We start from the raw sequence: 27,742 nt of genomic DNA on the forward strand, positions 1-27,742 counted from the left end.
AAAAGGGCTCTCCACCCGGAACAAGCCTCGTGCAAAATTGGTCAACAATTCAATGGGGAGAGGCTGCACATTCCAGCTCGCAGAAGGTAGCAACTTGGCGAATCTTGACTCAGTGGGCCAATTCCTTCCTCAGGTTGTCATACCCGGGTCTGCGCATCTGAGGTAAGAGAAATGGCCCCGCTTTGGCTGGGGCCATGACCCCGCAAGCCTTCCCTTCTAGATGGGTTGGGACATCCTGCTCCAAACTGGAATCCAAGCCAGAGAAAACCTCAGTGTGGAAGCAAACCAAGTTGTTCGGATCCTTCCTCTCACAGCCCAATCCCGGCCCCTCTCCTTCCCTAGTTTGTCACAGTGGCAAAAGCAGAGGGAAACTTCTGGGTGGAAACAACCGGTGATTGTGTAGAAACAAAAGGGGGGAGGGGGGGAGGGAGTGCTCTGAGTGCCAAGAGAGGAGCTAGGAGATCTGGGTTCGATTGCCCCCCACCCCCGGTCCTGGAAGTCCCCCAGTGACCTTGGGCCACTCAGGCCCACTCAGCCTACCTCACAGGGCTTCCATGAAGGGTACAAAGGAGGAGAAGAGGACGAGGTCAGCCCGTCTGGGGCCCTGCTGGGGAGACAGGCAAGACTAAGAAGAAGTCAATCCAAGAAGGGTGGGCGGTGTTGCTGGAGGCATCCATGGTGCAGCTCAGATTCCTGCCCTCCATGCCGGATCCCCAGCCCCCACTCCCTCCCCCGTCTGCCAGTGAACCAGGCCAGCTGAGCAGAGTTTCGAGGGTTGCCATCTCTGGCCTGGGAATTTCCTGGAGCTTTCGGAGTGGCGGGTGGGGAGGGAGGATTTGGGAGAGAGGCCTCAGCTGGCTCTAATGTCATGGGATCTGCCCTGTGCGGCAGCCATTTTCTCCAGGGGAGATCAGTCCTCATTCTGGGAGCTCTCCAGTTCTCATTTGGATGTTGTCATTTGCCCTCTGTTGCCCTCCTGATATGCTCCCTTACTCGTGTTCCTGCCTGGCTCATTGGAACCTTTAGGTCTGAGCTGGGGAACTCGGGAACAATGGGCAGGAGGATTCAAATCTCTGCTGCCCTGCTCCAATCACGGGCCGCCTGCTGGTTCAAATGACCCAATGGCGTCCTTGCGCACGAACCTTGAAGTGTATATAGTTGGCCGCATTGGCCCAGTTTAGCAGTCTTCTAGTTCAGTGATTACCATGCTGTAACTTAATAAAGAGCTATGATCACAGCTACCTCCCCTCGTCTGTACGTTGAACCCGCTATATTGTACCCTCGATGAAGTTCAGTGTGTCCCCTCAGGTTTCCCTAGCGGAGGCCCCAAGAGCAGGGATTCCCCCATCACCACTGTCAGTTCAAGAGAGTCACGGGACAAGCACGAATTCAGCTGAGATTGGATTCCAGCTAAAGATTCACATCAATGAAATGCAGTGACATTTAATGGACAGGGGATTTTTACATTTCACAAATCTAAAACTAGGACTTCATTCCTCTCAGCTGGGATGGAATCCAGAGGTATCAGAGCGGCTGGGCCCAGCCGGCCTTTTCAGCATCCTCTTGAGTTCCTGTGGAGCCCTTTTCAGTCTCTGCCTTTAACCTTTTTACTTGGGCTAAGGGGACACAAGAGAAGTATTTGGGGTGTCTTCTCTTCCAATCAAAATGTTCTTCTGTTGTGTATCCAGGAGCAATTTAGAGACCAACAAGATTTTCAGGGGAGAAAGTTTAACTCCCAAAAGGTCATAGCCCCAGAACTGCAGACTGTCAACATAGTAAATAAAGTATTGTAGAGAGTGAAAATTCTCAGTCCTGGGGATCTGGATAGCAACTAAGACAGAAAATAATCTATTTTCGCTTCAGGAAACAGATCAGGAATTTCAGCAATTGGGAGAGAAGGATATATTTTTTTCAAAACCCCTAAGAACAAGAGGGAAAGAAAATCTGCAAAAGTGTCCTACAATTTATCTTTCCAGGAATGGACCATTTCCTCCCATTAGAGTGAAATGGCCCAAGGCAGAGAGCATCTAATTCAGACTGTGAGAATGACCTCCATTGTGATTCAAGAGGTCCCCACTCAGGAAAGAGTCCTCAGATTGCAGGCTCATTTGCACTCAGGTCTAATGGGGAGACAGATAGGGACCTCTGAGTCACCCCTTTGTTGCATGAAGCACCAAAGACCCTGGTTATGTCCCCTATTCCCTGGGGAAATAAAGCAGAGCTTTTAGGCAGAGCCCTTAAAGTCCAGCTACTGGATTCCAGCAGCTTTTCTGGAATAAAAACATCACCTAGGGAAAGTGGGCTATAAACTTCCAAAATATGTGCAAGAACACAGTGTGAGGAAATGACCCCTCTTTTTCAGTATTATAGTCACAAGCATGGTTGCCAGGGTGCCTGGAGATTTGACTCTCACACATCTGCTCTAAGAAGTGGACTTTGCTTACAGTTTCTAAGGCTTATGTGGCAGCTTTGCATTCTACATCTCTGAAGGGTGTTAGCCAGAACTACAGACATGCTTCAGCTGCTCCTTGTGTGCCCAGTCTTGGCCGCTGCAGTGGAAGAAGCCAGGCTACCATGTTTCCAGCCTGTCTCCATGAACCAAAAAGGCTTACACCAGAATCCATATTGCTTTCCTGATACAAGCATACCCTGCCAAGCTGAACTAATTCCTCCTTAGTGGGAAAGTCACAGGTACACACCCTGAGCCTGCAAGCAACCCATCCACTTCATAAAAGGGATTAATAGCTCAACTGGTAATCTTGAGTGTCTAGCAGTACCCTAGACAATGGATCCTGCCAGGACGAAGATAAGGAAGAGGAGAACATCTCCAGTCTTCATCAAGTCTTTTGTCTACCGGGAGTACCTAGGTGCATATCTGAGCCCCTATTGTTACCTTCCCAGTTAATCACATTTAAACTTAAGTACCCTGCCATTCCCATTCATATCCCAGTGCAGTACCCTGGAGCCATCCCAGATCCTGTAGCACCTTGGAAATTTCCAGGTTGCACAGGTAAAAGTGAAGCTCATTGGTCAAAACAGACATCCAATTGAATGTCACCCAAGAGCTCACCATTGGTCCCACTAATGTCCAGCCTTCGCTGTCATCACGGACCCTCCTTTCTCTCCTCCCTTGGACCTCCCAGCCCTAAGGGCCTAAGAGAGTCTATTTAACCTCTGACCCAACTCCACTCATGTGTGCTTCTATTCAGCAACCCACCTTCCGCTGTCTAGATCCATCCCCAATTCTGGCCACAGTTTTGGGTCCATTTCCCCTGTCCTCATTCGTCGCCATCGGAGTCTTCCTTGGAGTCTGCGAGAGGTAGTATTACCCTGTCTGTTTACCCATATATGTTTCCCTGTCAATCTATCTACTTTTTCCTAGACCCTTTTATGAATGTGTGAATGTTTGTAATTGTACCTTGTGTGAAAGAACTTTATCACTTCAAATAAATTACAATTGATTTTATTAAATTAGAGTCCTTTATTGAGCATTTACTGTCTGGACGGTTGAGCCTGGTATACAATTGATAACAAAGATCCTATTGGGTCAGCTGTCTCTCAGTCTAATTCCCCAAGTTCATTTTGAGAGCAGTTACCCTAACAGAATTGGTGGAGAAAGCGTTGGCATTATCCTGTTTGTATGAACACACGCGTGTCTTCATACAGACAGACGTAGGGTTGCACCGTTCAAACAGTCTTGCTAGCGAGGCTATTGCGTGAGTGATTGAGTGAATGAGTTCTGTGTGAACGGCTCTAGTGAGCATCTCTATAATTGTGGGTTGGGCTGCTCCCTTTCTATCATTCAGCGTGGACTTCTCAGCCGCCCCTAGAAGGCCAGACACCTTGCAAAAGGACTGAGCCCGATAGATTGCAAGGGAGAAGTCCCGTGAAGCCTGGCCGCTGTCCCGAGGCCTTCTAAACGCGTCTATCGTGGGTGGGAATGTCAGGATAGGTCAGAGCTGTTAAGATCTGGACAGAGCACCCTTCCCTTCTCCCCTTTCTTTAGAGCTTAGTGCACACACGCACACACACTGCACATACACACTCATACACTTACACACACACGTTAAGTCCCTACCCAACCCCGGTCGAGGCCAGTCGCAGTGACAGGCTCACCGCTAACTCCGGTCGAGGCCAGTCGCAGAGACAGGCTCACCGCTAACTCCGGTCGAGGCCAGTCGCAGAGACAGGCTCACCGCTAACTCCGGTCGAGGCCAGTCGCAGAGACAGGCTCACCGCTAACTCCGGTCGAGGCCAGTCGCAGAGACAGGCTCACCGCCAACTCAGGTCGAGGCCAGTCGCAGAGACAGGCTCGCCGCCAACTTAGGTCGAGGCCAGTCGCAGAGACAGGCTCGCCGCCAACTCAGGTCGAGGCCAGTCGCAGAGACAGGCTCACCGCTAACTCCGGTCGAGGCCAGTCGCAGAGACAGGCTCACCGCTAACTCCGGTCGAGGCCAGTCGCAGAGACAGGCTCGCCGCTAACTCAGGTCGAGGCCAGTCGCAGAGACAGGCTCGCCGCCAACCCCAGGTCGAGGCCAGTCGCAGAGACAGGCTCACCGCTAACTCCGGTCGAGGCCAGTCGCAGAGACAGGCTCGCCGCCCAAAACTTTTAGCCGAAGCGCAATTAGAGATTGGCAGTAGGCAAAACAAAAGAAGGGAACATAAGTAAAGTTGCCAGCCCAAGTGTAAAATAGCACATAGGAGCCAGAAAGCATCTGGAAATATGCTGCTAGTTCTTACACTTGGCTGTGCCTTTAAGAGAATTTAGTGGAAGGAGCAAGAAGCTCTCCCTTAGGGTTAAAAATTTGTCCCGGGTCTGAGGAGATAGGAACTCTTCCCAGCCGAAAAATTTCCCTTTTGCTTAGAGCCAACGGAGGAAAAGCTCAGGCTCTGAGACTTTTAAAACCTTTTGGTGAACTCAGGACTGCCCCACTAAGGAAAGGTGCAGGGCCAGTGACTTTTGATGGGTTTGGAGGCAGAGGCTAGAGAAAAGTCCTCCTGAGGACCTCAACAATGTGTGCAAGGCCACAAGCCTATGCCACAAACATTTGCTAGTGTTGCAGAGAACTAAGGAAGGTCCTGCAACTCCCTCCTTTACTTGTGAGACACACAGAGGTGTCCTGGAAGTTCTTTGCTCCCCAATAGGCAGGAAAGTGCCAAGGAAAGCTCCTGCATCAGTTAATTTTGGTGGCCTGTGGTTAGGCACCTAACAGTGCAGGAAAACCAGCCCTGCAAGTAAAGTAAGAACTTAGAGAGGATACACCCCTGAGCTGAAATGGATCTCTTCACCAAAAAGGAGGAAATCCCCAAACTGGAAAAGTGGCTGGTAAAGAAAGGGGATAACCCCTGGAAGAGGGGAGTCTTTAACAAAAGCTCCGACCCCCTACAGTTCCTCAGAGATACACTCGAGGAGCAATGTAAAGCCAAAACGATAAGCGCAGGGAAAATAGACCTGTTCGCTTCATGGGGTTTATTCATAGCCTTGCAGGACAGCGTGGCTATGATTAAACAACTTAGAGAACAAAATCAGAAACAAGAGACAGAACTGGAACAAGCTCTTAAAGGTCATGCAACAGCATTAGAACAAGCATACCAAAAATATGCGGAAGAAAACAATAACCTAGAACTAGACTGGCAAGAGGCAAAGAGGGAAGTAGAGCAGCTAAAGGTAGAGAAGTTTGCCTTAGCCATGGCACAGCAGGAAACTTTACCTGCTCTAAAAAAGGCCCAATCGCAGGTAAAAGCGTTGGGAAAAGAGCTGGAACAAACTAAAAACCGAAATGACAAATTGCAACATGCCCTAGAATACGCCTCAGAGAAAAACAAAAAGGCAAGGGAGGCAGTTAGTCACGAGGTATGTAAGAAGGAGATTGCCGCTCTACAAAAGAAATTAAACCTTAAAAGTGCTTTCATAGCTGCCGTCTCAGCCCCTGGCCTCTATGAGTTTTCATCAGATGAGGAAAGTGAGGACGAGGCAGTTGGGAAGTTCAGAGCAGAACAGCCAGCCCCAGTCCGTCCTGTGGTCACTAAAAAGACCACAGCCAGGAAACAGAAGGAAGCTGAATCTGTAAAAGTAGTGAAGGAAACCAGATCTTGGGGAGCAGAGGATATTAAAATGACTGCCAGCTTCCTCGGCCCCTATAACATAGACACCTCAGTATTGTGGATGGCTAGCGCTAGAATTAACTACAAAGAAGCCTCCCTAACTGAATTAAACCATGTGCTGAGATTATGCGCCTCAGGCCCTGAACTAGACAAAGTAAGAAATGTAATGTATTGCCTGAACCCTTCTAATGCCACCATCTTAGAATGGATGGCTGAGGTAATATCTTACACCTGGGATGGAGAGGATATAAAAGATCTCTACCATCAGACCTTACAAGGTCATGATGAGCATCCAGTGAACTATCTAATAAGGAAGAAATTCCTAGCAGAAGCAGCTAAAGTAGTATTACCCAAAGACAATAGGGAACCAGATTACGAGAATCAAAATTTCATATCGGACGTGATCAGAGGTCTCAATATACCCACCGTGAAGTGCTATGGCATAACAGCCATGGTAAACACCACCTGGAAAGATCTAGAGGCTAATCTCTACAGAGTTGGCAAATTTATGGTAAGAGAGAGTAAAATGAAAGCTGACTATGCAAAAAGGGAAATAATTCATGAAGACTACCCAGCTAGATTAAGTGCTTATGAGAAGGAGATAGAAAATCTAACCCACACTCTCCATGAGGCCAAATGGAGACTGGAGAATGCTCTAAAGCATGCCCAAGTCTCTGAACAAAAAGTTGCTGTTTTAGAAACACAGCTCACTCAGGCACAATTTAATGGCAGAGGCCAGCACCATGCTTACTGGAATCAAGAGCAGGGTGGGCATGGAAAAGAGAGCCAGAACTGGAAGTTCCAAAACAGTGGCTTTGGTTCCAGCTCTTCTTGCCATCCCCAGCTTGTCCCAAAGGTTCCCCTTCACAAGCAGGCTCATGCTCCTAGGCAGACACAGTCAGCCTCTGAGCAACCCTGTCCTCCCTCAGCCCAGTGGACCCCTCGAGACAAGGTCAGAATGGCAGCCTGGTCCCAGCTTAGAGCCACTGGAGCAGACATGAGGCAGTTTGATAAGCAGCCCACACATGTGCTACTTGCTGCCCTTTCAGAAGCCATGAAGCCACCAGGGCACATGGTTCCCAGAGCCACAGAGTTTGCAGAAAATGGAGATAGCTTCCCCAAGGCTACTGCTTTGGAAGATTTCCCTAATAAGGAAATGGTAGGGAAAATTACAAATCCTACCCAGGAAAAAGATTTAGAAATCCAAAAGCTTGCTGAGAAAAATCAGGAACTCCAGCAAAAATTAGAAGCTAGTAAAGAAAAGGAAACTGCCAGTCTCCTGCAACATGTCCTGGAGTCTTGCAGGGCCACAGAGAGGAGACTAGAAATTCTGGAAGGGCTGGATAAGAGGAAACATGGCGGGGCAAACCCAGCTGTGCAGCCCCAGACTTCTTTCCCCCATGAAAATGAGAAAACAATCCCTGTTTCAGTTCTCTTACCCCAGAATCATGAAGGAAATGTGGTCTCTGAGCCTATGCAGAGTTCCACACTCATGGCACAAGGTATTCCTTTTAGCAAGGACTTGCTCCAGACACTCCTACATGAACAAGCCTCAGTCCTTCTTGCCAGAAATTTTCTGTCCTTAGCTCATCCCATTTGGGGAATTTGAAAGCCAGAATTCTGTGGAACTTCAGGGAACGGTAGTCCCACATGGGCAGGCAAGGTTCCTTTGTCTCTGAACCTCCCCCACCCAAAGGAAAATCTTACATCTAGACTTGAATGTCTCTTAAAAACAGAGAGGTCTGGCTTTGTAAGGTCTAAAGGTAACAAGGGCACCTTTTCCCTTGACTAAATAAGAAAACATACAAGCAATGACTTGGACTACAATTAGACCAGGCCATTTCTCCAGGTGAGGCCTGGAGATCTCCTGGAATCTCAGCAAGGGTTCCAGCCTGCAGAGTTAGTTTTCTCTGTAGGGTAATGGGAGCTTGATGTAATATATTTAGGTTAACCCTTTAAAAATGCCAGCATCAAGTACCTGAGAAAGAGTGGTTGAAATAATTTTTGTTAATTCAAAGCATTCAGAGCAAAATGTAAGAAACTGACTGTTTTAACTTTCAAATTGGCTGAATGAAAATCTGTGAAACTCCCAAGTTCACCTTTCTCTCTCTCATGCTTATAAAGTCAGAACATATTTGTTTTCTCAGTTCTATGAATTTTAAATGGTATAGCCTCTGAGCTTGTACAGAGTGCCTGCAGATCAGCCCAAATAGAGCTGGCTAAAGTATTGCAAATGCTTAGCACTCTTGCCATCAGGAAGAAATGCTAATTGTTCTCCCTCTTGCTCAATGGAAGTCTGAAGCAGTGAAGGTTTGATAAGTAACTAAGGCAAAGGAATAGAGTTTTAAATGCATTGCCCTGAGAAGTTAAATTTTTATCTCAGGTCTCTTTAAGGTACAAGCAACTCAATGTCTTTGAGAGAAAGCCTAATTTTCTTATAGACCTATAACTAGCCAGTGGCAAGAAGAATAGTTTTTGTTTGCCACCATTTGTGTAAAGAACTTTTGCCCCAGTATCTTCCAGTGGATTGCTGGCTAGGAAAGTTTTCTTGCAGAGCCTCAGAAGAGATCAAATTCAGTGTTTGTAATATAAGAGGTGATGCCTCTCCTTCTCAAAGGTCACAGCAACACAAGACAGCTAACCTCAAATGGGCAAATCCGTAATTTAAATTTTAAGGTACAGAAAGTAGAGCCTCCAGCTGCAGGAGCATCAACAAATGATGTAGTACTGATTGGCAAATCTCATACAGACCCTCTTGAAATAAACTCAGCCAAATTCAGCTTGAGTTAAAGAAACTGGAAAGAGTTACAATTTTGAGCCCCACCCAGGCAGAAAGCCCATGATTTTCCTCTCCACCTTTCTTTGTGAAAACTTATCAGGATCAGATAAGAGAGTACTGGCCAAATCCATTGTGTCTGTTTTAGCCTTTTGTTAAGCTAAAGCCTTCCCTCACCCCAGAGGGAAGGAATTTTGGATTTGTCTGTTAAAACCTTCCCCTCCTTTCACATCTGGGGGGGGGGGGGTGGAAATACAGTTGAGGTATTTTGTGCTATTTTGAATTCTCATCCCCTGACTTTGGGGTCTAAAAGATATAATTTCAAAGGTTTTTCATTACAAAACTTTTTTTTCAATGTTGCAGTCTCTCAGAGACAGCCTCTTCCCAGCCAGAGAAATACCTGGATGGAAGATGTGCATACTACTTTGTTTTTGTAAGGTTGCCAGTCTCCAGGTGGGACCTGGAGGTCTCTCCCAAAATCATAGCCTTTTCCCCAGTACATTGAGGCTAGTGCCTCTGGAGGAAATAAGTGTCCAAGGAAATGGACTGCATGCCTTGTGATTTCCAAATTTGACCCAAATTTCTAGAAATCTCCAGCCTGGAGCTGGCATCCCAAGGTTCTACTTACAGCAAATCCTTCTCTGCTAGAGAAAATCCTCTGCCTGTAAACTGCCCTAATACCAAGAGTTCTCCTAGATTAGAAGCTTTTTATCTCACAAATTTTGGTTCCTACAAGAAGTATAGGACATCTGTACACTTTCTTGGGGTAAAAGTACCCTCTCCCTGTGCTTTTCCTCTCTCAAGCCTCAAGAACTAATACTCTTTGGCAGAATTCCTGAAAGGTCTTGGTCTCCATTAGAAATTTGGACTCCTCAAATGTACTTCAGCCATTGATATCTTCATTTGCTCTCTGAATGTCATTTATAGTTATGTTCCATCTATGATCAATCTTCCCTTTGTGCTATTTGGTGAAGCTTGAGTTTTAATTTTAGTTTAATCCAGTCTGCCTGTGGAAAGAGGTATCCACATGTTCTTAAAGGGCCCCACCTTGGGGGGGTCAGTATCTTTGTTTGGCCTTAAGCAATATAATGACCAATAGTATATCTTGTTAGAACTAGACTTTTCCTGAGTGAAAACCCTTTTCTATTTTTCATGTTTTCAAAGAAATGAGCAATAATCTGTCAGATTCTTAACGTAGATTCCTCAGAGTTGATTTCTGATCATGATTTTCTTCTTGCTACTAAATGTCCTTTTGTGTTATGATTGCACCTATTAAGGCTTTCCAAATTAAGTCTTGTGTTATGCTCAAATTTTGGTCTACTTGATATTTCTACTTGGTATCTCTGACTGTTATATTTCAATCTAGAATTGGTCATCTGCCTTGACCATTCTCTCTCCCTCAGTTATTATGATCACAGCATGTTGCCTTCTAGCAACACATTCTTTGCACTCTGTGTATGCACAGAGGAAAATTGTTCTATGGCACAAGCCTTAAACCTGGAGCATCATCCTAGTTCTGCCTTTTACTCCATAAAAGGTTTCTTCCTAAAGAGATATGCTTTCATGCTTCAAGTCTTTCTTTTGACTTGTCCTTGCAACAACTCAGCATTTTAATCTTGGTAGTACAGATGCCCTGCCACATCTTTTTGCTTTTTATGAATTGTTTTAGTGTGTTTGTCAAGGAATTAACCATAATTTGATTTCTAGGATTTTGTAACTGTCTTGTTAAACTTGCTCATCTTTTCTTTCAATATAGATGTGCAGGGAATCTGGACCTGCAAATCAAATCTAATGCATGCTCAGTAGTTTTAAGAATTGTTTTATGTATGTGTAACCATTATGTTGCTTTTCAGAATTCTTGTTTTGTTAAGTTTTTGTTGGAATCTGTGCTCACATGTGAGATCGTTTTAGCTGAACTAGCCCAGAGAAAAACTGGATTTAGTGGGACCTGATCAGCTCACTAATGTCCAGGGTTTTTATTTCTCTGCTCTAGCTCACCTGTCATTTTGGGTATGATCCCTCTCATATAAAGCTAACTAGCATTGTTCTATTGAGGCCTCAGTTTTTGTTTTTGAAGTTTTTCTATTGTTTTGACAATTTATTATATTCCAAAGCTATAGCAAAGGTTTTCTTTTGTCTCTTCTTTGTGGAACTATTTTCATTATATGGGGGACGCCCCAAACTATGGTCATTTTCCTGGAGCTCCAAGCTTATGCATAATGTTTTATTTTGCCCTGTTAATTTGGATGACATGCTGTAAGAATCCAATTATCACCATCCTCAGGTAGCTGTTTTAGGGCCACAATTTTAGGGCAATTGTAGGACCAGCTGTAAGTATATTTATTCCTTTCTAACTCTATTGATTTCAGGGATTTTAGACTGGGTTAAGTCTGTATAGGAGCCCCGTGGCGCAGAGTGTTAAAGCTGCAGTACTGCAGTCCTAAGCTCTGCTCCCAACCTGGGTTCGATCCCCGGCGGAAGCTGGGTTTTCAGGTAGCCAGCTCGAGGTTGGCTCAGCCTTCCATCCTTCCGAGGTCGGTAAAATGAGTCCGCAGCTTGCTGGGGGGGAAGTGTAGATGACTGGGGAAGGCAACGGCAAACCACCCCGTAAAAAAGTCTACCATGAAAACGTTGCGAAAGCAACGTCACCCCAGAGTCGGAAACGACTGCTGCTTGCACAGGGGACCTTTCCTTTTCTAAGTCTGTATAGGGTTGCATTGTGAGTCCCTCTGGTTTGCTTTTGCCTCAGTAGACTCAGGAGTGGGAAGTGCGGGCCTGTAGCTACAGGGGGCCCAGGGGGAGTCCAGGCCCATCCTTTCAAAACCCCCTTCCAACTCTATGGCCCCTCCGTTGGAGGGCCCTTCGCTGACCGCCACTCTGAACACGTAGTAGCCTTGCTGCTGGTCTTTTCGCTTTTTTCTCTCCCCTTCCCTAACACAGCAAGCAGAGCAAAGGGGGGGGGGAGTCAAGAGGGGAACATAAGAAAGGGGTGGGGGAGCGGAGCTGCTGTGACTGCCCAGGATAATGGCGGGGGGGGGGGCGGTAACTTGTGGAACTCAAGGCAGCTTACAGTACTGAGAGCGCAGGGCTGCCAGACCAGGTGGTAGGGTTGCCAAGTCCAATTTAAGAAATATCTGGGGACTTTGGGGGTGGAGCCAAGATCAAGGCTATGACAAGCATAATTGGACTCCAAAGGGAATTCTGGCCCTCACATTGAAAGGGACGTCACACCTTTTCAATTCCTTCCTTCCACAGGAAATAATGAAGGATAGGGGCATCTTTTTTGGGGGCTCATATAATTGGACCCCCTGGTCCAATCATTTTGAAATTTGGGGGGGTATTTTGGGGAGAGGCACTGGATGCTATACTGATAATTTGGTGCCTCTACCTCAAAAAACAGCCTCCCCCAGAGCCCCAGGTACCCACAGATCAATTCTCATTATTTTCTATGGGAATAAATCTCCATAGGGAATAACAGAGTTTCCAGCAGACATTTCCCTCCCCTCCCCCCGCTTTCTGAGGACCCTGAAGCGGGGGGAGGGCCTCCAAACCGGGGGTTCCCCTGCCCCCACCTGGGGATTGGCAACCCTACCAGGTGCCCCCCCCTCCCCCCAAACAACAGATCCTGTTGTGGGCCCCACCAAACAGCCCTGGGGAAGGGCCAGTTTCTTTGACTTGCCTTGTTTTTAGAACCCCATCCAGACCACCTCCTGTTGCTTCCATTGCTTTTAGTAGGAGAGGTTAGGATGGATTTTGATGGCCTTGCCAATCGGTGCCCTTGCCAAATCCAAGCCCATTTAATCCCTTGTTTTTTTCTCCCTGAGAAATGTGGCCTGGATCACTCCAGCAATTGTGGGAAGGGGAAATAATGTGGGAGGGGAGTTGTAGATGGGGGGGGGAGTAGCTGCTGTGAATGAAACAACCCCAATATTAAGGATTATGTCCCTTCCCCAGAACTTCCAGCCGTGAAGCCCTTTCCAAATTTGCTGGTCTCTCAGCGCCTTTCTAGGAAATCCATCTGTTTCTCAAGGGAAGGCCTTTTGCTTCCCCAAAATTGAGCTTCTCTGCTCTGCCACTGAAGCGCTCTGTGGGATCTTGGGCCAGTCACACCCTCAGCCTGGCCCACCTCACAGGGGGGTTGTGAGGATCAAATGGGAAAAGGGAGAATGTGTTATACCACTCTAGCTTGCCATTGGGGACCAAAGTGGGGGGGGGGTAAAAATGAAGGGAATCGTACTGGTCTTTAAGGTGCATCCACTAGACCTTGCTTTCCTATGGGATGTTTAGGCCAGATTCTTTGTGGAGTGAGCACACAGAATCCAGCAGTCAGGGCGCCGCTCGTGAGCAGTGTTCCCTCTGAGTTAGTGTGAGCTAGCTCACCATTTTTTAGTCTCCAGCTCACACATTTTTGTCTCAGCTCAGGAAAAAGGGACCCAGAGCGTACTAATTTATGCAGGAGCTCACCACTTTAATGGCAGTAGCTCACAAAGTAGAATTTCTGCTCACGAGACTCCACAGCTCAGAGGGAACATCGCTCATGAGGTATCCTCCCTGGTTTTCCCCCTATTCTTCAGGCCCTGAATGTGAATTCTGGAGGCAGCCACAGAAGGAAGCAGACCACAGTCACATAGCAACAGGTGGACGTGATGAGCAATGTAAATGATGTTTATAATGTGATGCACTTACATTGCACTTGAAGGATTGAGTTCCATTGTCACCTCTGCTTTAAATATATTATTAATTTAGAGTCTTGGGTATTGTAATCAGCGAAATGTACTGACATTTAATGGGCATATTTTGCATTTCACAAATCTAAAACTGGTACTTCATTCCTCTCAACTGGGAAGGAATCCAGAGGTCTCAGAAAGGCCGATCTCTTCAGAATCCTCTTCAGGTCTTGTGAAACCTTTTACAGTCTCTATCTTTAACTTTTTTACTTGGGCTAAGAGGACACAAGAGAAGTGTTTGGCGAATATCTTCTCCTCCAATCAAAATATTCTTCTGTTGTGTTTCAGGAGCAACTTAAGAGACCAACAAGATTTTCAGAGTAGAAAGTTTAACTCTTTTTTTTAATAACTTAAATTTTATTAAATTTTTATACTAGTCAATCAGCAACACTTATAGAATATTGCCCATCAAAGGTAAAGGAATAGCAATGAAAAACAAACTGCAGACTGTCAATATAGTAAATGAAGTATTGTGGAGAGCAAGAAAATTCTTAGTCCTGGGAATCTGGATAGCAACTGAGACAGAAAATCCATCTATTTAGGCTTCAGGAAACAGATCAGGAATTTCAACAATTTTGGGAGAAGGATGCATTTTTTTCAAAAACAAGAGGGAGAGAAAATCTCCTGCAAAAGTGTCCTATAACATCTTTCCAGTGAAATGGCCCAAGGCAGAGAGTATCTAACTCAGACTGCAGGAATGACCTCCATTGTGATTCAAGGGGCCCCACCCAGGAAAGAATCCTCCAGATTGTAGGCCCATTTGCACTCAGGTATAATGGGGAGATAGATAAGGGACCTCTGAGTCACCCTCTGAAGCACAAGAGACCCTCAGGGATGGTGCCAAATCACCCTCCATGCTTATCTCCCATTGAAGGATGATTAAGGTGTTGCCTCTCAGGAGGACTATAAGAGCTTGGCCCCAACCCAGCTTCCCTCATCCAGGGATCCTGCTCTAGAAGAAGACCTGGTCCTGCTGTGATCTAGCCGAGAGGCTTTGCCCTAAATTCAACTGAACAAAGAGCCAACTTCTCTCCACAGAAGCCTGACAAGATAGAAGCTGTTGCTGGAGGAGGTAAGCAGGGGTGCCAGATAATTGTTGGCGGGGGGTGGTGGTGGTCTGGGGGTAGAATCTTCCTGGTCCCTCCAAGCTGCAGAGTCTTGTGAGTAAAAATTCTACTTTCTAAGCTACTGGTATTAAAGCTGTGAGCTACTGGCATGAAAGTTGTGAGCTCCTGTATAAATCATTGTGCTCTGGAGCCATTTTTCCTGAGCTGAGACAAACGTGTGTGAGCCGGAAGCTAAAAATCTGTGAGCTAGCTCCCGCTAACTCAGTTCAGAGGGAACACTGCTCCTAGGTCATGTGGCTTCACTGGAATTATCCGTTCATTGAACAAGCTATGTTGAGAACAAAGCAAGAGTCAAGTAGGACCTTTAAGATCGACAAAGTTTTATTCAGGAGGAAGAAGAACACTTTATCAGACAGTAGGATGGAATGGCCAGCAGTCCTAAAAGTAGAGAAAGTGGGCAGTGAGTTAGTATGTAGAGTCATGGAAATGTTTTTAGCAGATTAAAAGAATAGCAAATTGGGGGTCTGGTGTTTGTTAGTTTGTGTTAATGAAGGGTAATATAAATTGGAATAGCAGATTGATGTCCATGTACTAAACCCGTTAAGTATCCTGGGTGTGAAGTGCAATAAATGAGAGTCTGTTGTAATGTTAGCTCTGGGTTAAAATGAGGGCAGAGGTTTCTCAGAGGTTTGATTTCAACACGTAATGCACATATAAACATAATTCTAGTTTGCCATTAGAAAAAAGAATACGTTAACATATAGTGGAAGACGGGTTAGTATATCTAATGAGAGAAACAGCCAGTATCCCTATTTTAATATGTCAATACAAAAAAAACATTCTTCTGATACACTATCCTAAAAGAGAAATACATTGGAATACTGTGAATATATAGGTATACTTAGTGAAAGTGGGTTTAGCATCTGTAATGAGATTAAAAAAACAATATCCCTGTTCAGTCCTGGGAAAGTGTTTGTTCCAAGTTTCATAATAATTTGTAATTCAGCAATTTCCCTCTCCATTCTGTTCTTGATGTTCCATTGGGTTTAGTACATAGACATCAGCCTGCTATTCCAACTTATATTACCCTTCGTTGTTGTTTCAGCCCAGTTAACACTAACTAACACCAGACCCCAACTTGTGACTCTTTTAATCTGCTAAAAAATATTTCCATGACTGTGCATACTAGCTCACTGCCCACTTCCTCTCTATTTAGGACTTCCTGCCATTGCATCCTATGGTCTGGTGAAGTGTGCTTAGAGCACATGAAAGCGTGCATTCTGAATAACAAATTGTTGGTCTTAAAGGTGCCACTTGACTTTTGCTTTGTTCTGCTGCTTCAGACCCACACGGCTGCCCACCTGGATCTAAGCTATGTTCAGGTGGCTCCTGCTGGTTTAGAAAACTTGGATGGGGGATAAGAGGGGTTCATGGAGGTGCAAAAGTCCCAGAGGGGCCAGTAGCCAACCAGGGCCTCCATGCTCAAGGGCAGTCTGTTCTTAAATGCTGGTCTTTGGGGAGCAGCTTTTGGGGGTGGCTGTTTCCTCCATTCCCCGGGGAAGTCAAGTGGAGATTTTAAAGGCCAGCCCTTAAAGGCAAGCTGTCGGATCCCGACATATGTTTTTGCGGACTAAAAAGATTACCTGGGGAAAGGAAGGCTAGAAACATCCAAAATTTGAGCAAAACCCCAGTTTTTTCTTCTGTAAGTGGGCAAAAGAACCCCCTGGGTTTGAAACTGCAATTGGAGGGTGGGAGTTCTGTTTTCATGGTTTCTGCGGCCCAAGAGAAAACAGCCTTTTCTTCTCAGGGAGATTTGGTGGGGCTTTGCTATACAAATGCATTCAGGACTGAAATTCTTATGAGCATGTTTCCACTCCCATGCAAAATGACAGCAGTCCAAGCCTGTTGATCCCGTGTCTTTACCCTGGAACAACAATGCTTGGATTGCCATGTTCATTTGGTCTGCGTGATACAACAAATAATAATGGGAGTGACTGTTTAAAGCAGTTTGTAGGAAAAGCCGACACTCAGGCAAACAATACACTAATGATTGTACACAATTGACGTCCTGGATATAATTAATTGATTGACGGTTAGCCTGTATGAATAATACATGACATTATGATATTAATTATAATGCAATTCATTTTAGTTCACATGTGATTAATGTAGAATTATGTGTCATATTTTAGAGCCCTAACCACTGTGTAAGAAAAAACTGAAATGGAGAAGAAAAATATCTAGGACCTTCGTTTGGAACTGGGCTATAAGACCACTGTGTTGGACACAATTATTTAATAATTAATAATTATTATTAGTGTATTTTTTTGCCTAAGTGTTGGGATTTCCTACAAACCATTTGGACTATGTGACATGAGAGTCATATTATCCAATGAGGATCCTGTGAATTTAGGGGGAGATATTTGTGAGTTTCCTGCATTGTGCAGGGGGTTGGACTAGATGACCCTGGAGTCCCTTCCAACTCTGTGATTCCAACTATATGATTCCAACTCTATGATTCTATCCCCAGGTGTCAATTTTAAATTGTAGCTATAAACATACTTATTCCTTTCTAAATCCTGTCAAAAAGATTCGGTTTCCGAGACGCTTCGGAGGCAAGATGGCGTCGGGCAGTGGGACTAAAAACCTGGACTTCCGCAGGAAGTGGGACAAAGATGAGTATGAAAAGCTTGCGGAGAAACGGCTCACGGAAGAGAGAGAGAAGAAAGATGGCAAGCCAGTACAGCCTGTCAAGCGAGAGCTTCTTCGGCACCGAGACTACAAGGTGGACCTGGAATCCAAACTGGGGAAAACCATTGTTATCACCAAAACAACTCCTCAGTCTGAGATGGGCGGGTATTATTGTAATGTCTGTGACTGTGTAGTGAAAGATTCTATCAACTTCTTGGATCATATCAATGGCAAAAAACATCAGAGGAACCTGGGCATGTCAATGAGAGTCGAGCGCTCGACGCTGGATCAAGTGAAGAAGCGCTTTGAAGTGAACAAGAAGAAAATGGAGGAGAAGCAGAAGGATTATGACTTTGAGGAGAGGATGAAAGAGCTCCGAGAAGAGGAGGAAAAGGCCAAAGCCTACAAGAAAGAGAAACAGAGGGAGAAGAAGAGGAGGGCGGAGGAAGACTTGACGTTTGAGGAGGATGATGAGATGGCGGCCGTGATGGGCTTTTCTGCGTTTGGCTCGACCAAGAAGAGCCACTGAGCGGCCTTGGGACTTTTCCTCTCGACCGAGCTTGTTTCTGACCAGGTGACACTTGAAAACCCCTGGAAGATTTTGCAGGGAATTTCTACCTAAATGCCCCGAGAGGCAGTGGCATTGGGAGCTGGGAAGCCAGAGGGGAAAAAACATAGAATTTGAAGAATATAAATGGGAGGAGGCTCACAAGGAAGCTGGAATTAAGCAGAATTCTTTTGCCTTATGCAAGAGAAAACAAATTTCTGTAAGCAAAATTGTTTCCATGCACTGGGCTTAAAAAAGTGAATTATCGCTTAACATTATAACTATGTTTTGTAAGCAAAGATCATAAATAAAAGCTTATTTTTTAAACTTTGTTTTCTTTTTTAAAAAATCTTTTATTATACATATAAAACCAAACACGTGTAACATTAATACAAAGTCTATTTCCTCTCCAGTTAATAGAATTTTCATCATTTATCTATCAGACATTTAAAATCTAATTAATTAAAAATTATGTGTCAGACAGACAAATAATGCCCCCCCCCCCCAAGTCTAAGTATTTCTTAGGAACTGAGGAGTTCTGGCACAAATCTGGGCAAAAGAAAGGTCTTAATCCAATTTAATTTTTCTAAAAATGTATTTGTAATTGTAGTAGCAGTCCATTCCATTGTGTTTTCTTTTTTTAAAAAGTCTGCATAGGATTGCATAATGAATCCCTCAGGCTGCTTTTGAACATAGACGGAATCAGACGGTTGGATGGGCATCCAGGAGGTCACTGCAGATGCTCCTTTTACATTTAGTAAAAACTTTTAAAAGAATCATACAAATCTTTCATCACATTATAAAGAAATAGAACCTTACAAAAAAAAAATCCCAGGCAGTGAGGACCCGGATGTAGGCTTGCCAATGTGAGGTGTAAATCTATAAATTTAGTTAAGGAATAGATATTCTCTTTTGATCTTTAAATCATTTATATCTGTTTACATCTAGAGCAGGGGTGTCCAACTTGCAATTTGGGGGCCGAATCAGGCCCTCGGAGGGCTCCTATCAGGCCTCTGAGCAACTGGCTGTCATCTGCCTCCTTCTCCCTCTCTACGCCAGTTTGGTGTAGTGGTTAAGTGTGCGGACTCTTATCTGGGAGAACCGGGTTTGATTCCCCACTCCTCCACTTGCACCTGCTGGCATGGCCTTGGGTCAGCCAGAGCTCTGGCAGAGGTTGTCCTTGAAAGGGCAGCTGCTGGGAAAGCCCTCTTGGCCCCACCCACCTCACGGGGTGTCTGTTGTTGGGGAGGAAGGGAAAGGAGATTGTGAGCCACTCTGAGACTCTTCAGAGTGGAGGGCGGGATATAAATCCAATATCTTCACCTATCTCACAGGGTGTCTGTTGTGGGGGGGGGGGGAAGGTAAAGGAGATTGTGAGCCGCTCTGAGACTCTTTGGAGTGGAGGGTAGGATATAAATCCAATATCTCTTCTTCTTCTTGCTTCCTTCTGCATAACAGCTTGCTTTGCAAGGCTTGCTCAATTGCACAGGAGCTACAGAGCAAAACCTCTATTTTCTCCATTGGCTGAGGCTTCTCCCTTGGGGAGGAGAGGGGGGGAAGAATAGCTTGCTTTGCCAGGCTCTCTCAATTGCAAAGCAGAGCTACTGAGCCAAGCATCTCTCCCTTCTACTGGCTGAGGCTCCTCTCCCCCCCACAGTCCCCTGGGGAAGGAAGGAAAGAGCCAGAGCTTCCTTTGCCCAGTTCCCTGGATGCTATGGAAGAAATAAAAAGAAAGCATCTTTAAAACCAATGAGTGCTAATGTTTTAAGCATGTTTTAAGTTTTTTTTAAAAAAAAGTATTTGTTTGTGTCCTTTATAAAGTTTATATATCTGTTATCTAATCTTAAATAGCTACACACATGGCCCAGCCCAGCACAGCCTGGCCCAACAAGGTCTCCGGCCCTCATAACGAATGAGCTTGACACCCCTGATGTAGAGTTTCTGTTTTACAAAGTACAAACCTACTTAAGAAGAAGAAGATATTGGATTTATATCCCGCCCTCCACTCCGAAGAGTCTCCGAGCGGCTCACAATCTCCTTTACCTTCCTCCCCCACAACAGACACCCTGTGAGGTGGGTGGGGCTAAGAGAGCTCTTACAGCAGCTGCCCTTTCAAGGACAACCTCTGCCAGGGCTATGGCTAACCCAAGGCCATTCCAGCAGGTGCAAGTGGAGGAGTGGGGAATCAAACCCGGTTCTCCCAGATAAGAGTCCACACACTTAACCACTACACCAAACTGGCTCTCTTAGGATCTTTTCTTCATTTGTGAAGGGAGGGGGAGAACCTACAGTCGCTCTGCAAAACCGGATGGGAAAAGAATTCTTAGCCGAAGGACCGAAATCTGTTAAAGACTGGTTCCAGATCACACTGGCTGGTTCCCTTCATCAGATGCAAATTGCCAGATCTGGCGACTTCCTTTCGTTTATGGGCTGTTTGTGAGGGGGGTGGGGAAGAGAAGGGTGTCCTACTTGGGAATCCAGCTCCTGGCATTTCTACCAGCATGTTTAGGGCTGCCAAGTCCAATTCAAGAAATATCTGGGGACTTTGGGGGTGGAGCCAGGGGACTTTGGGGGTGGAGCCATAAGCAAAGTTGTGACGAGCACAACTGAACTCCAAAGGGAGTTCTGGCCATCACATTTAAGGGGACCACATACCTTTTTAATGCCTTCCTTACATTTGAAATAATGAAGGATAGGGGCACCTTCTTTCGGGGCTCATAGAATTTGACCCCCTGGTCCAATCCTTTTGAGGAGAGCATTTTGAGGAGGCTCATCAGATGCTACGCTGAAAATTTGGTACCTCTACCACAAAAAACTGCCCCTCCAGCACCCCAGATACCCCGGGATTAATTCTCCATTCTACCCTATGGCCCAGCAGACATTTCCCTCCCTCCCCCTGCCCCCATTTCTGATGACCCTGAAGCTCCCCTGCCCCCACCTGAGGGTTGGCATCTCTACTCATGAGTTGCTGAACTTCCAAGTTTTTCTCAGTACCACAGGGCAACCAAAGGTTCAAGTTCACCTTCACACTATGCAAAGGAGCTCTGCAAGGATTGTGCAACCAGCAGAGGGTCTGGGCTCCTTTCACAGCCATGTTGTTCTGCCTTCTCCCCGCCTGCCCTTCAGCCTTAAAGACGCAGACACCCCATCCCAAGAGGAAGGCTTTTTCAAGTAGAGACTGAAGCCTCCGGAGGTGGAAAGGCACATGGTGGCTGTGGGGGTGGGGCTTCCCCCCTGCCGGCCAGCTGACTGGGGGCGGGAAGGAGCCTGGGAAAGCGGGAGAACCCCCGCTGGGAGCTGGGGATTGGCAAGCCTAAGCGTGTTACAGGTGAAAAGCAGTGGCTGAGAACTCGCACCCCAGTAATCAGCTGTAAAACACCATCCCTCCTTTGTCCCATTCAAAATCCCCCCTCCCCTGCTGAGGAATTGAGGGGCATCAAGTGATGACCCCTCCCAGCCAGGGGTGCAGAAAGACACCTGAGGAGAGAGGGGAGGGGCAGGCAGCGCGGAGTCTGCTGCTATCCAGAGGGATGAAGAAGGGCTGCCATGTTACTCTGTCTGCAGCCGTAGAAAAGTGTAAGAGTCAAGAAGCACCTGAAAGGCCAACACACTTGGGGGGGGGGGTGGATACAACTGTATACAACTGTATCTGAAGAAGTGAGCAGCGACTCATCAACACTCCCGCCCTGCCACAAATGTTGTTAGTCTTTAAATTGCTCCTGGACTCCTGGACTCTCACGCTTTTCTACGCGTATCCGGCTGGAAAGTCTCCTAGGAATCCTGTGCAACCTGAGAAAGGATTCTGTGTCTGTATCTCAAAAAATATGTATTTGTTGTGGGAAGGCATTTATTTTTTGAAGAAGACTACAGATTTATACCCTGCCCTTCTCTCTGAATCAGAGTCTCAGAGCGACTTACAATCTCCTTTATCCTCTCCCCCCACAACAGACACCCTGTGAGGAGGGTGGGGGCTGAGAGAGCTCTGACAGAAGCTGCCCTTTCAAAGACAACTTCTGCGAGAGCGATGGCTGATCCAAGGCCATTCCAGCAGGTGCAAATGGTGGAGTGAGGAATCAAACCCGGTTCTCCCAGATAAGAGTCCACACACTTAACCACTACACCAAACTGGCTTTTTTGAAAAGAAAAAAAGTCTGACTTTGTAAATTAATCTCAAAAAAGAAGTACACAGAAGTCAGCCTGGTGAGGACTAAATTTTCTCCAGAAGGGAGACCCTCAGCTAAAGGGATGGAGAAAGTAGAGAAAGAAGTCCTTTTCTCCCTTTCTCACAATACAAGAACTCGTGGGCATTCAATGAAATTGCTGAGCAGTCGAGTTAGAATGGATAAAAGGAAGTACCGGTACTTCTTCACACAAAGGGTGATTAACATGTGGAATTCACTGCCACAGGAGGTGGTGGCGGCTGCAAGCATAGACAGCTTCTAGAGGGGACTGGATAAAAATATGGCGCAGAGGTCCATCAGTGGCTATTAGCCACAGTATATTATTGGATCTGTCTGGGGCAGTGATGCTCTGTATGCTTGGTGCTTGGGTGGGGGGGCGGGCAAAGTGGAAGGGCTTCTAGACCCACTTGTGAACCTTCTGATGGCACTTGGGTTTTTGTTTTGTTTTTTGCCACTGTGTGACACAGTGTTGGACTGGATGGGCCTTTGGCCTGATCCAACATGGCTTCTCTTATGTTCTTACGTGACACAGAGTGTTGGACTGGATGGGCCTTTGGCCTGATCCAGCATGGCTTCTCTTATGTTCTTAACTAAGGGGGAAAGAACGGGGAGGGGGGAGAGGAAAGAACAGCCAGCAAGTTTAAAGAATCTCAAAATTGTCTTCCCTCCCCAGTGATTCTTCACAGGACTCTTGGTTTACAATTTCTCTGCCTCTTAAACCAGCCCAGTTTGAGTAAGCTGATTTCTAAGGAGAGCTCAGACAAAAATCCAGATTTTTAAGGGCAGCTGATGCTTTCTGAGAAGTCTGTCAAATCTGTAGCATAAATATTATCCACCCAACTGGCAAAAGTTCTCTGCTGAAGCTGCCACCATCTCAGACCTAGGCCACGAGAGAATGAGTTACCTCGTCTTCATTTGCCAAGCATTTCTCCCTCTTCCTCTATCACAGTCTAAGTGAGAGAAACAAACTCCTGGGGCTGAACTCACCTTGCTCCTAAAGGTCACGTCAAGGCAGGCTCCTCAGCAGGGAGGAATGGTGATGCCTCATAACGAGAGAGAGACCACAATATCATACTGCTAAGGGGGAGGGGTACCTCAGGCCTTCATAAGTAAAGAAAGTAGGGTGGGGAAAGGAACGATGTGTGTATCTGTTGGTCTTTGCTCAGTTTCAGGGAGGACAGACACAGTGAGAGACAGAAAGTCCTATGAATGAAGACATGTCTTTCCTCAGGGATGCATCCTGATGGGCTCCTCCAACCAGGAGGGGAAACCTGCCTCATAATGAGGAACTGTGACCTGGATGAAGTCATGGGTCTCCTCAGGGACACATCCTGATGGGCTCCTCTCAACCAGGAGGGGTGACCCTGCCTCATAATGAGAAACTGTGACATGGATGAAGTCATGGGTCTCCTCAGGGACACATCCTGATGGGCTCCTCCAACCAGGAGGGGTGACCCTGCCTCATAATGAGGAACTGTGACATGGATGAAGTCATGGGTCTTCTCAGGGACACATCCTGATGGGCTCCTCTCAAATAGGAGGGGTGACCCTGCCTCATAATGAGGAACTGTGACATGGCTGAAGTCATGGGTCTCCTCAGGGACACATCCTGATGGTCTCCTCTCAAACAGGAGGGGTGACCCTGCCTCATAATGAGGAACTGTGACCTGGATGAAGTCATGGGTCTCCTCAGGGACACATCCTGATGGGTTCCTCTCAAACACGAGGGGTGACCCTGCCTCATAATGAGGAACTGTGACCTGGATGAAGTCATGGGTCTCCTCAGGGACACATCCTGATGGGTTCCTCTCAAACAGGAGGGGTGACCCTGCCTCATAATGAGGAACTGTGACCTGGATGAAGTCATGGGTCTCCTCAGGGACACATCCTGATGGGTTCCTCTCAAACAGGAGGGGTGACCCTGCCTCATAATGAGGAACTGTGACATGGATGAAGTCATGGGTCTCCTCAGGGACACATCCTGATGGTCTCCTCTCAAACACGAGGGGTGACCCTGCCTCATAATGAGAAACTGTGACCTGGATGAAGTCATGGGTCTCCTCAGGGACACATCCTGATGGGTTCCTCTCAAACAGGAGGGGTGACCCTGCCTCATAATGAGGAACTGTGACCTGGATGAAGTCATGGGTCTCCTCAGGGACACATCCTGATGGTCTCCTCTCAAACACGAGGGGTGACCCTGCCTCATAATGAGAAACTGTGACATGGATGAAGTCATGGGTCTCCTCAGGGACACATCCTGATGGTCTCCTCTCAAACACGAGGGGTGACCCTGCCTCATAATGAGAAACTGTGACCTGGATGAAGTCATGGTTCTTCTCAGGGACACATCCTGAGGGCTCCTCTCAACCAGGAGGGGTGACCCTGCCTCATAATGAGGAACTGTGACATGGATGAAGTCATGGTTCTTCTCAGGGACACATCCCCCGGCTCTTGTGACCTCAGAGGCCTGGTCACAGAGGAGGGCTGGGCTGACGGGGGAGAGGCTGCTGCTGCTAGGGGAGGCAGGGGGGCTGAAGTCCTGGCCTGTCCCCACAGAACCCATCCCCTGGCCCTTGTGGCCTCAGAGGCCTGGTCACAGAGGAGGGCTGGGCTGACTGGGGAGAGGCTGCTCCTCTCTATATATATTTCTCTCTGAAAGGTTACAGCTTTTCTGGCAGGCCGCGTTTTACAGTTAACATCACAAAACATCCCAGTGTTTTTTCCAAGGTAATTGTTTATTGAAATGTTGCAAAAGAAGCCAAAAACAGAATGCAGAAGTAAAACTAGAAAATGCGACAATCAAGGGTATGTAGAATTCAAATTATAACTATACAATGGAACCACTTTAATGTTAGCAGTAGTAGGAACCAGAATTTTAAGTACTGAGTACAGTAAGGATAACCCCCCTCCCTCCAGTTTAAGTGAGCTAGAACAAATACCATTAAATAAACCAATCCTAAAGTTTGTTAAGGGGATCAGACAGAAAGCTTTCATCCAAGACTGCTTTTCTTGCTCGCTTGCGTCTGCAAACAAATTGTAAAAGTCCAGCTGTGGTACAGTGGCAGTCACAGCTCAGGGCGCCTTCAGGCTGAATCTTTTTCTAGAGCCCACCACAATTCCACGTTGCAGCCAGTTGTCCGTAGGGGCGGACTTTTTCTTCTCTTCTTCCAGCTCCATGATCTCATCCAGTGCTGTCTTTCTCTTCTTTTCTTTCGACTGCCCGGAGTTCAGAGGGATTTCTTTCCGCTTCACCGTCTGTGCTGGTCCTGCCGTCCACAGCCCGCTGCGTCTCAACATACAGGGCTTGGGTGGTGGCTCTGTGGAAGTTCTCGCTCCTTGGTTCAGACTAAAGACCACTTTCTCTTTGTTGTTTCCTCGCTTTAGTTCTGTGTAGACCGGGACTTCCTGCTCCTTCCCCTGCAAGCCTCTCCTGATTTGCTCCTGAATGAACCTGGCCCTCTTCTCTTCATCGTCCAAGGCCTGCTTTCTCTTCTTCTCATGTTCCTGCTGCTGGTGGACCGTCTCCGGGTTCCGGTTGATGTACTGGAGGTACCAGCCTTTGGAGGTTTCGTCCACCTTGCAGTAGCCTTCTCTCCCGAGCCACTTGGTGAAATCGCTCAGCGTCTCCCACTGGGTGGCGTTCAGGTGGATGTGCTCCCGATAGCTGATGTATTCGTTGTACACAGCATTATTGTGGACTCTCTTGGTTCCAAATAGTCTCCGGAGGAGTTCCAGGAAATTGTTCTGGAATTGCTCCGAAAAGGAATCCAGGAACCGCTGAGGGTTTTCTGACGCCAGCAGCAGCTGTCTCTGGTGAGATTCGGACATGCAGTGACACCTGAAGCCGTTCTCATCCCTGCACTGCTTCCGGCACATCTGGCAATACCAGCGCAGCTTCTGCAGCCCCTTCGCTCTGATGCGGTTGCCAATCGCCTTGGGGCTCAGGAAATCTGAGCTCTTTCTTCTTCCTCGCTGGGAAGGGGGGGAGGGACAAAGAGGGTGGGGGACTGGGCAGGCTGTGGGGTGGGGTTGCAGGGCTGTGGGCCAGTCTCCTAGTTCGCCTGGCTTCCCCCTGCCCTCGTGCTGCTCAGGAGGAAGCAGAAGGGGGAAGCACACACCAGGCTTTTTATGTTTTTAACATTAATTCAATTAGTGGTGCCCCCCTGGAAGAATTTCCTAGATAAGGCCCGAAGGTGGGGTCAGCTTTCTGGGGGCCCTCGGCTGGTTCCCGTCCTTGGGGTCTGCTACGGGCTCCTCCTCCTTGAGCCCAGGATGCCCGGCCTTTCGGTTCTGAAACCAGACCTGCAGAGAGGCAAGGAAAGAAGCAAAGAGTCACCGTTATCTCTGGACACAAACCTCTCCTGCTTTCCACTTTCCACAAATCACAGAGGAGAATGATACTTGCCCATCCTAGCGGAATTCATTCCTGCCCCCTTTTCCTGGCTTCCGTGTCACCGGTTATTCCAGAAGGACAAATGTCTCTAGCCTGCCCCAGAGATTTGCAGCATAGCATCCAGTACCTCTCCCCAAAATACCCCCCCCCCAAGTTTCAAAAAGATTGGACCAGGGGGTCCAATTCTATGAGCCCCAAAAGAAGGTGCCCCTATCCTTCATTATTTCCTATGGAGGGAAGGGATTTTAAAGATGTGTGGTCCCTTTAAATGTGATGGCCAGAACCCCCTTTGGAATTCAGTGATGCTTGTCACAGCCTTGCTCCTGGCTCCGCCCCCAATGTCTCCTGGCTCCACCCCAAAATCTACTGGCTCCGCCCCCAAAGTCCCCAGATATTTCTTGAATTGGACTTGGCAACCCTCCCCCCATCTGTTCCTTAAGAACCGCCCATGAAAAGCACTTCCTGATGGTCAGCAAGCAACCCTTCAGAAAGGCCCGGGGCTTTTTTGTAGGAGGACCTCCTTTGCATATTAGGCCACGCCCCCCTGGTGTAGCCAATCCTCCTGGACTTTACAGGGCTCTTAGACCAGGGCCTACTGTAAGCACATCAGAGGGGTGTGGCCTAATATGCAAAGGAGTTCCTGCTACACAAAAAAATCCCTGGAAAGGCCCATCCCAATATTTCCCAGCTGAGTGGTTGGCCCGGGAGCAGAGGCTGGATCAGGTAGGGGGCAGGGGGCAGAGGTTTCCAGCATCTGGGGAGGAATTTGTGGCTCTTTCTGGGACTGCCACACATGGGACAGAATGCTAACATTTCTGAAAAAAAACCCCAAACTTCTTCCCCCTCAGCAGGGAGGACGCCCTTCAACCCAACAGGATCTTCTTAAGGAACAGATGGGGGGAGGGTTGCCAGGTCCAATTCAAGAAATATCTGGGGACTTTGGGGGCGGAGCCAGGAGCAAGGGTGTGACAAGCATCACTGAACTTCAAGGGAGTTCTGGCCATCACGTTTAAAGGGACCACACATCTTTTAAATCCCTTCCCTCCATAGGAAATAATGGATAGGGGCACCTTATTTTGGGGCTCATAGAATTGGACCCCCTGGTCCAATCTTTTTGAAACTTGGGGGGTATTTTGGGGAGAGGTACTGGATGCTATGCTGCAAATCTGGTGCCTCTACCTCAAAAAGCAACCCCCCCAGAGCCCCAGATACCCGAAGATCAATTCTCCATTATTTCCTATGAGAATAAGTC

The 27,742-nt window shown here is 47.0% G+C and overlaps 2 protein-coding genes across 2 annotated transcripts in view; one reads left to right on the top strand and one right to left on the bottom strand.

The window, feature by feature from the left end:
* LOC132573490 (DNA/RNA-binding protein KIN17-like) overlaps positions 1 to 26,011 on the bottom strand; it is a 42,305-nt gene extending 16,294 nt beyond the window's left edge. The window contains exons 1-2 of the mRNA XM_060240982.1: positions 25,220 to 26,011; positions 12,322 to 12,327 (exon numbers count right to left, since the gene is read on the bottom strand). Of these exons, the coding sequence (XP_060096965.1) occupies positions 12,322 to 12,327; positions 25,220 to 25,973 (760 nt within the window). The 5' untranslated portion in view covers positions 25,974 to 26,011. The remainder of the gene's footprint in view (positions 1 to 12,321; positions 12,328 to 25,219) is intronic.
* On the top strand, positions 17,275 to 17,974 carry LOC132573520 (zinc finger matrin-type protein 2-like). The gene has a single exon (XM_060241031.1). It carries the CDS (start codon positions 17,296 to 17,298, stop codon positions 17,893 to 17,895), a length of 600 nt encoding a protein of 199 aa, XP_060097014.1. The 5' UTR covers positions 17,275 to 17,295; the 3' UTR covers positions 17,896 to 17,974.
* Positions 26,012 to 27,742: the final 1,731 nt, after the last annotated feature.

The sequence above is a fragment of the Heteronotia binoei genome, chromosome 6 (assembly GCF_032191835.1).
Source record: "Heteronotia binoei isolate CCM8104 ecotype False Entrance Well chromosome 6, APGP_CSIRO_Hbin_v1, whole genome shotgun sequence".
Lineage (NCBI taxonomy): Eukaryota > Metazoa > Chordata > Lepidosauria > Squamata > Gekkonidae > Heteronotia > Heteronotia binoei.

Excerpts from the sequence above, each read along its gene's own strand:
- LOC132573520 (XM_060241031.1), top strand. The coding sequence starts at position 17,296 with ATGGCGTCGGGCAGTGGGACTAAAAACCTGGACTTCCGCAGGAAGTGG.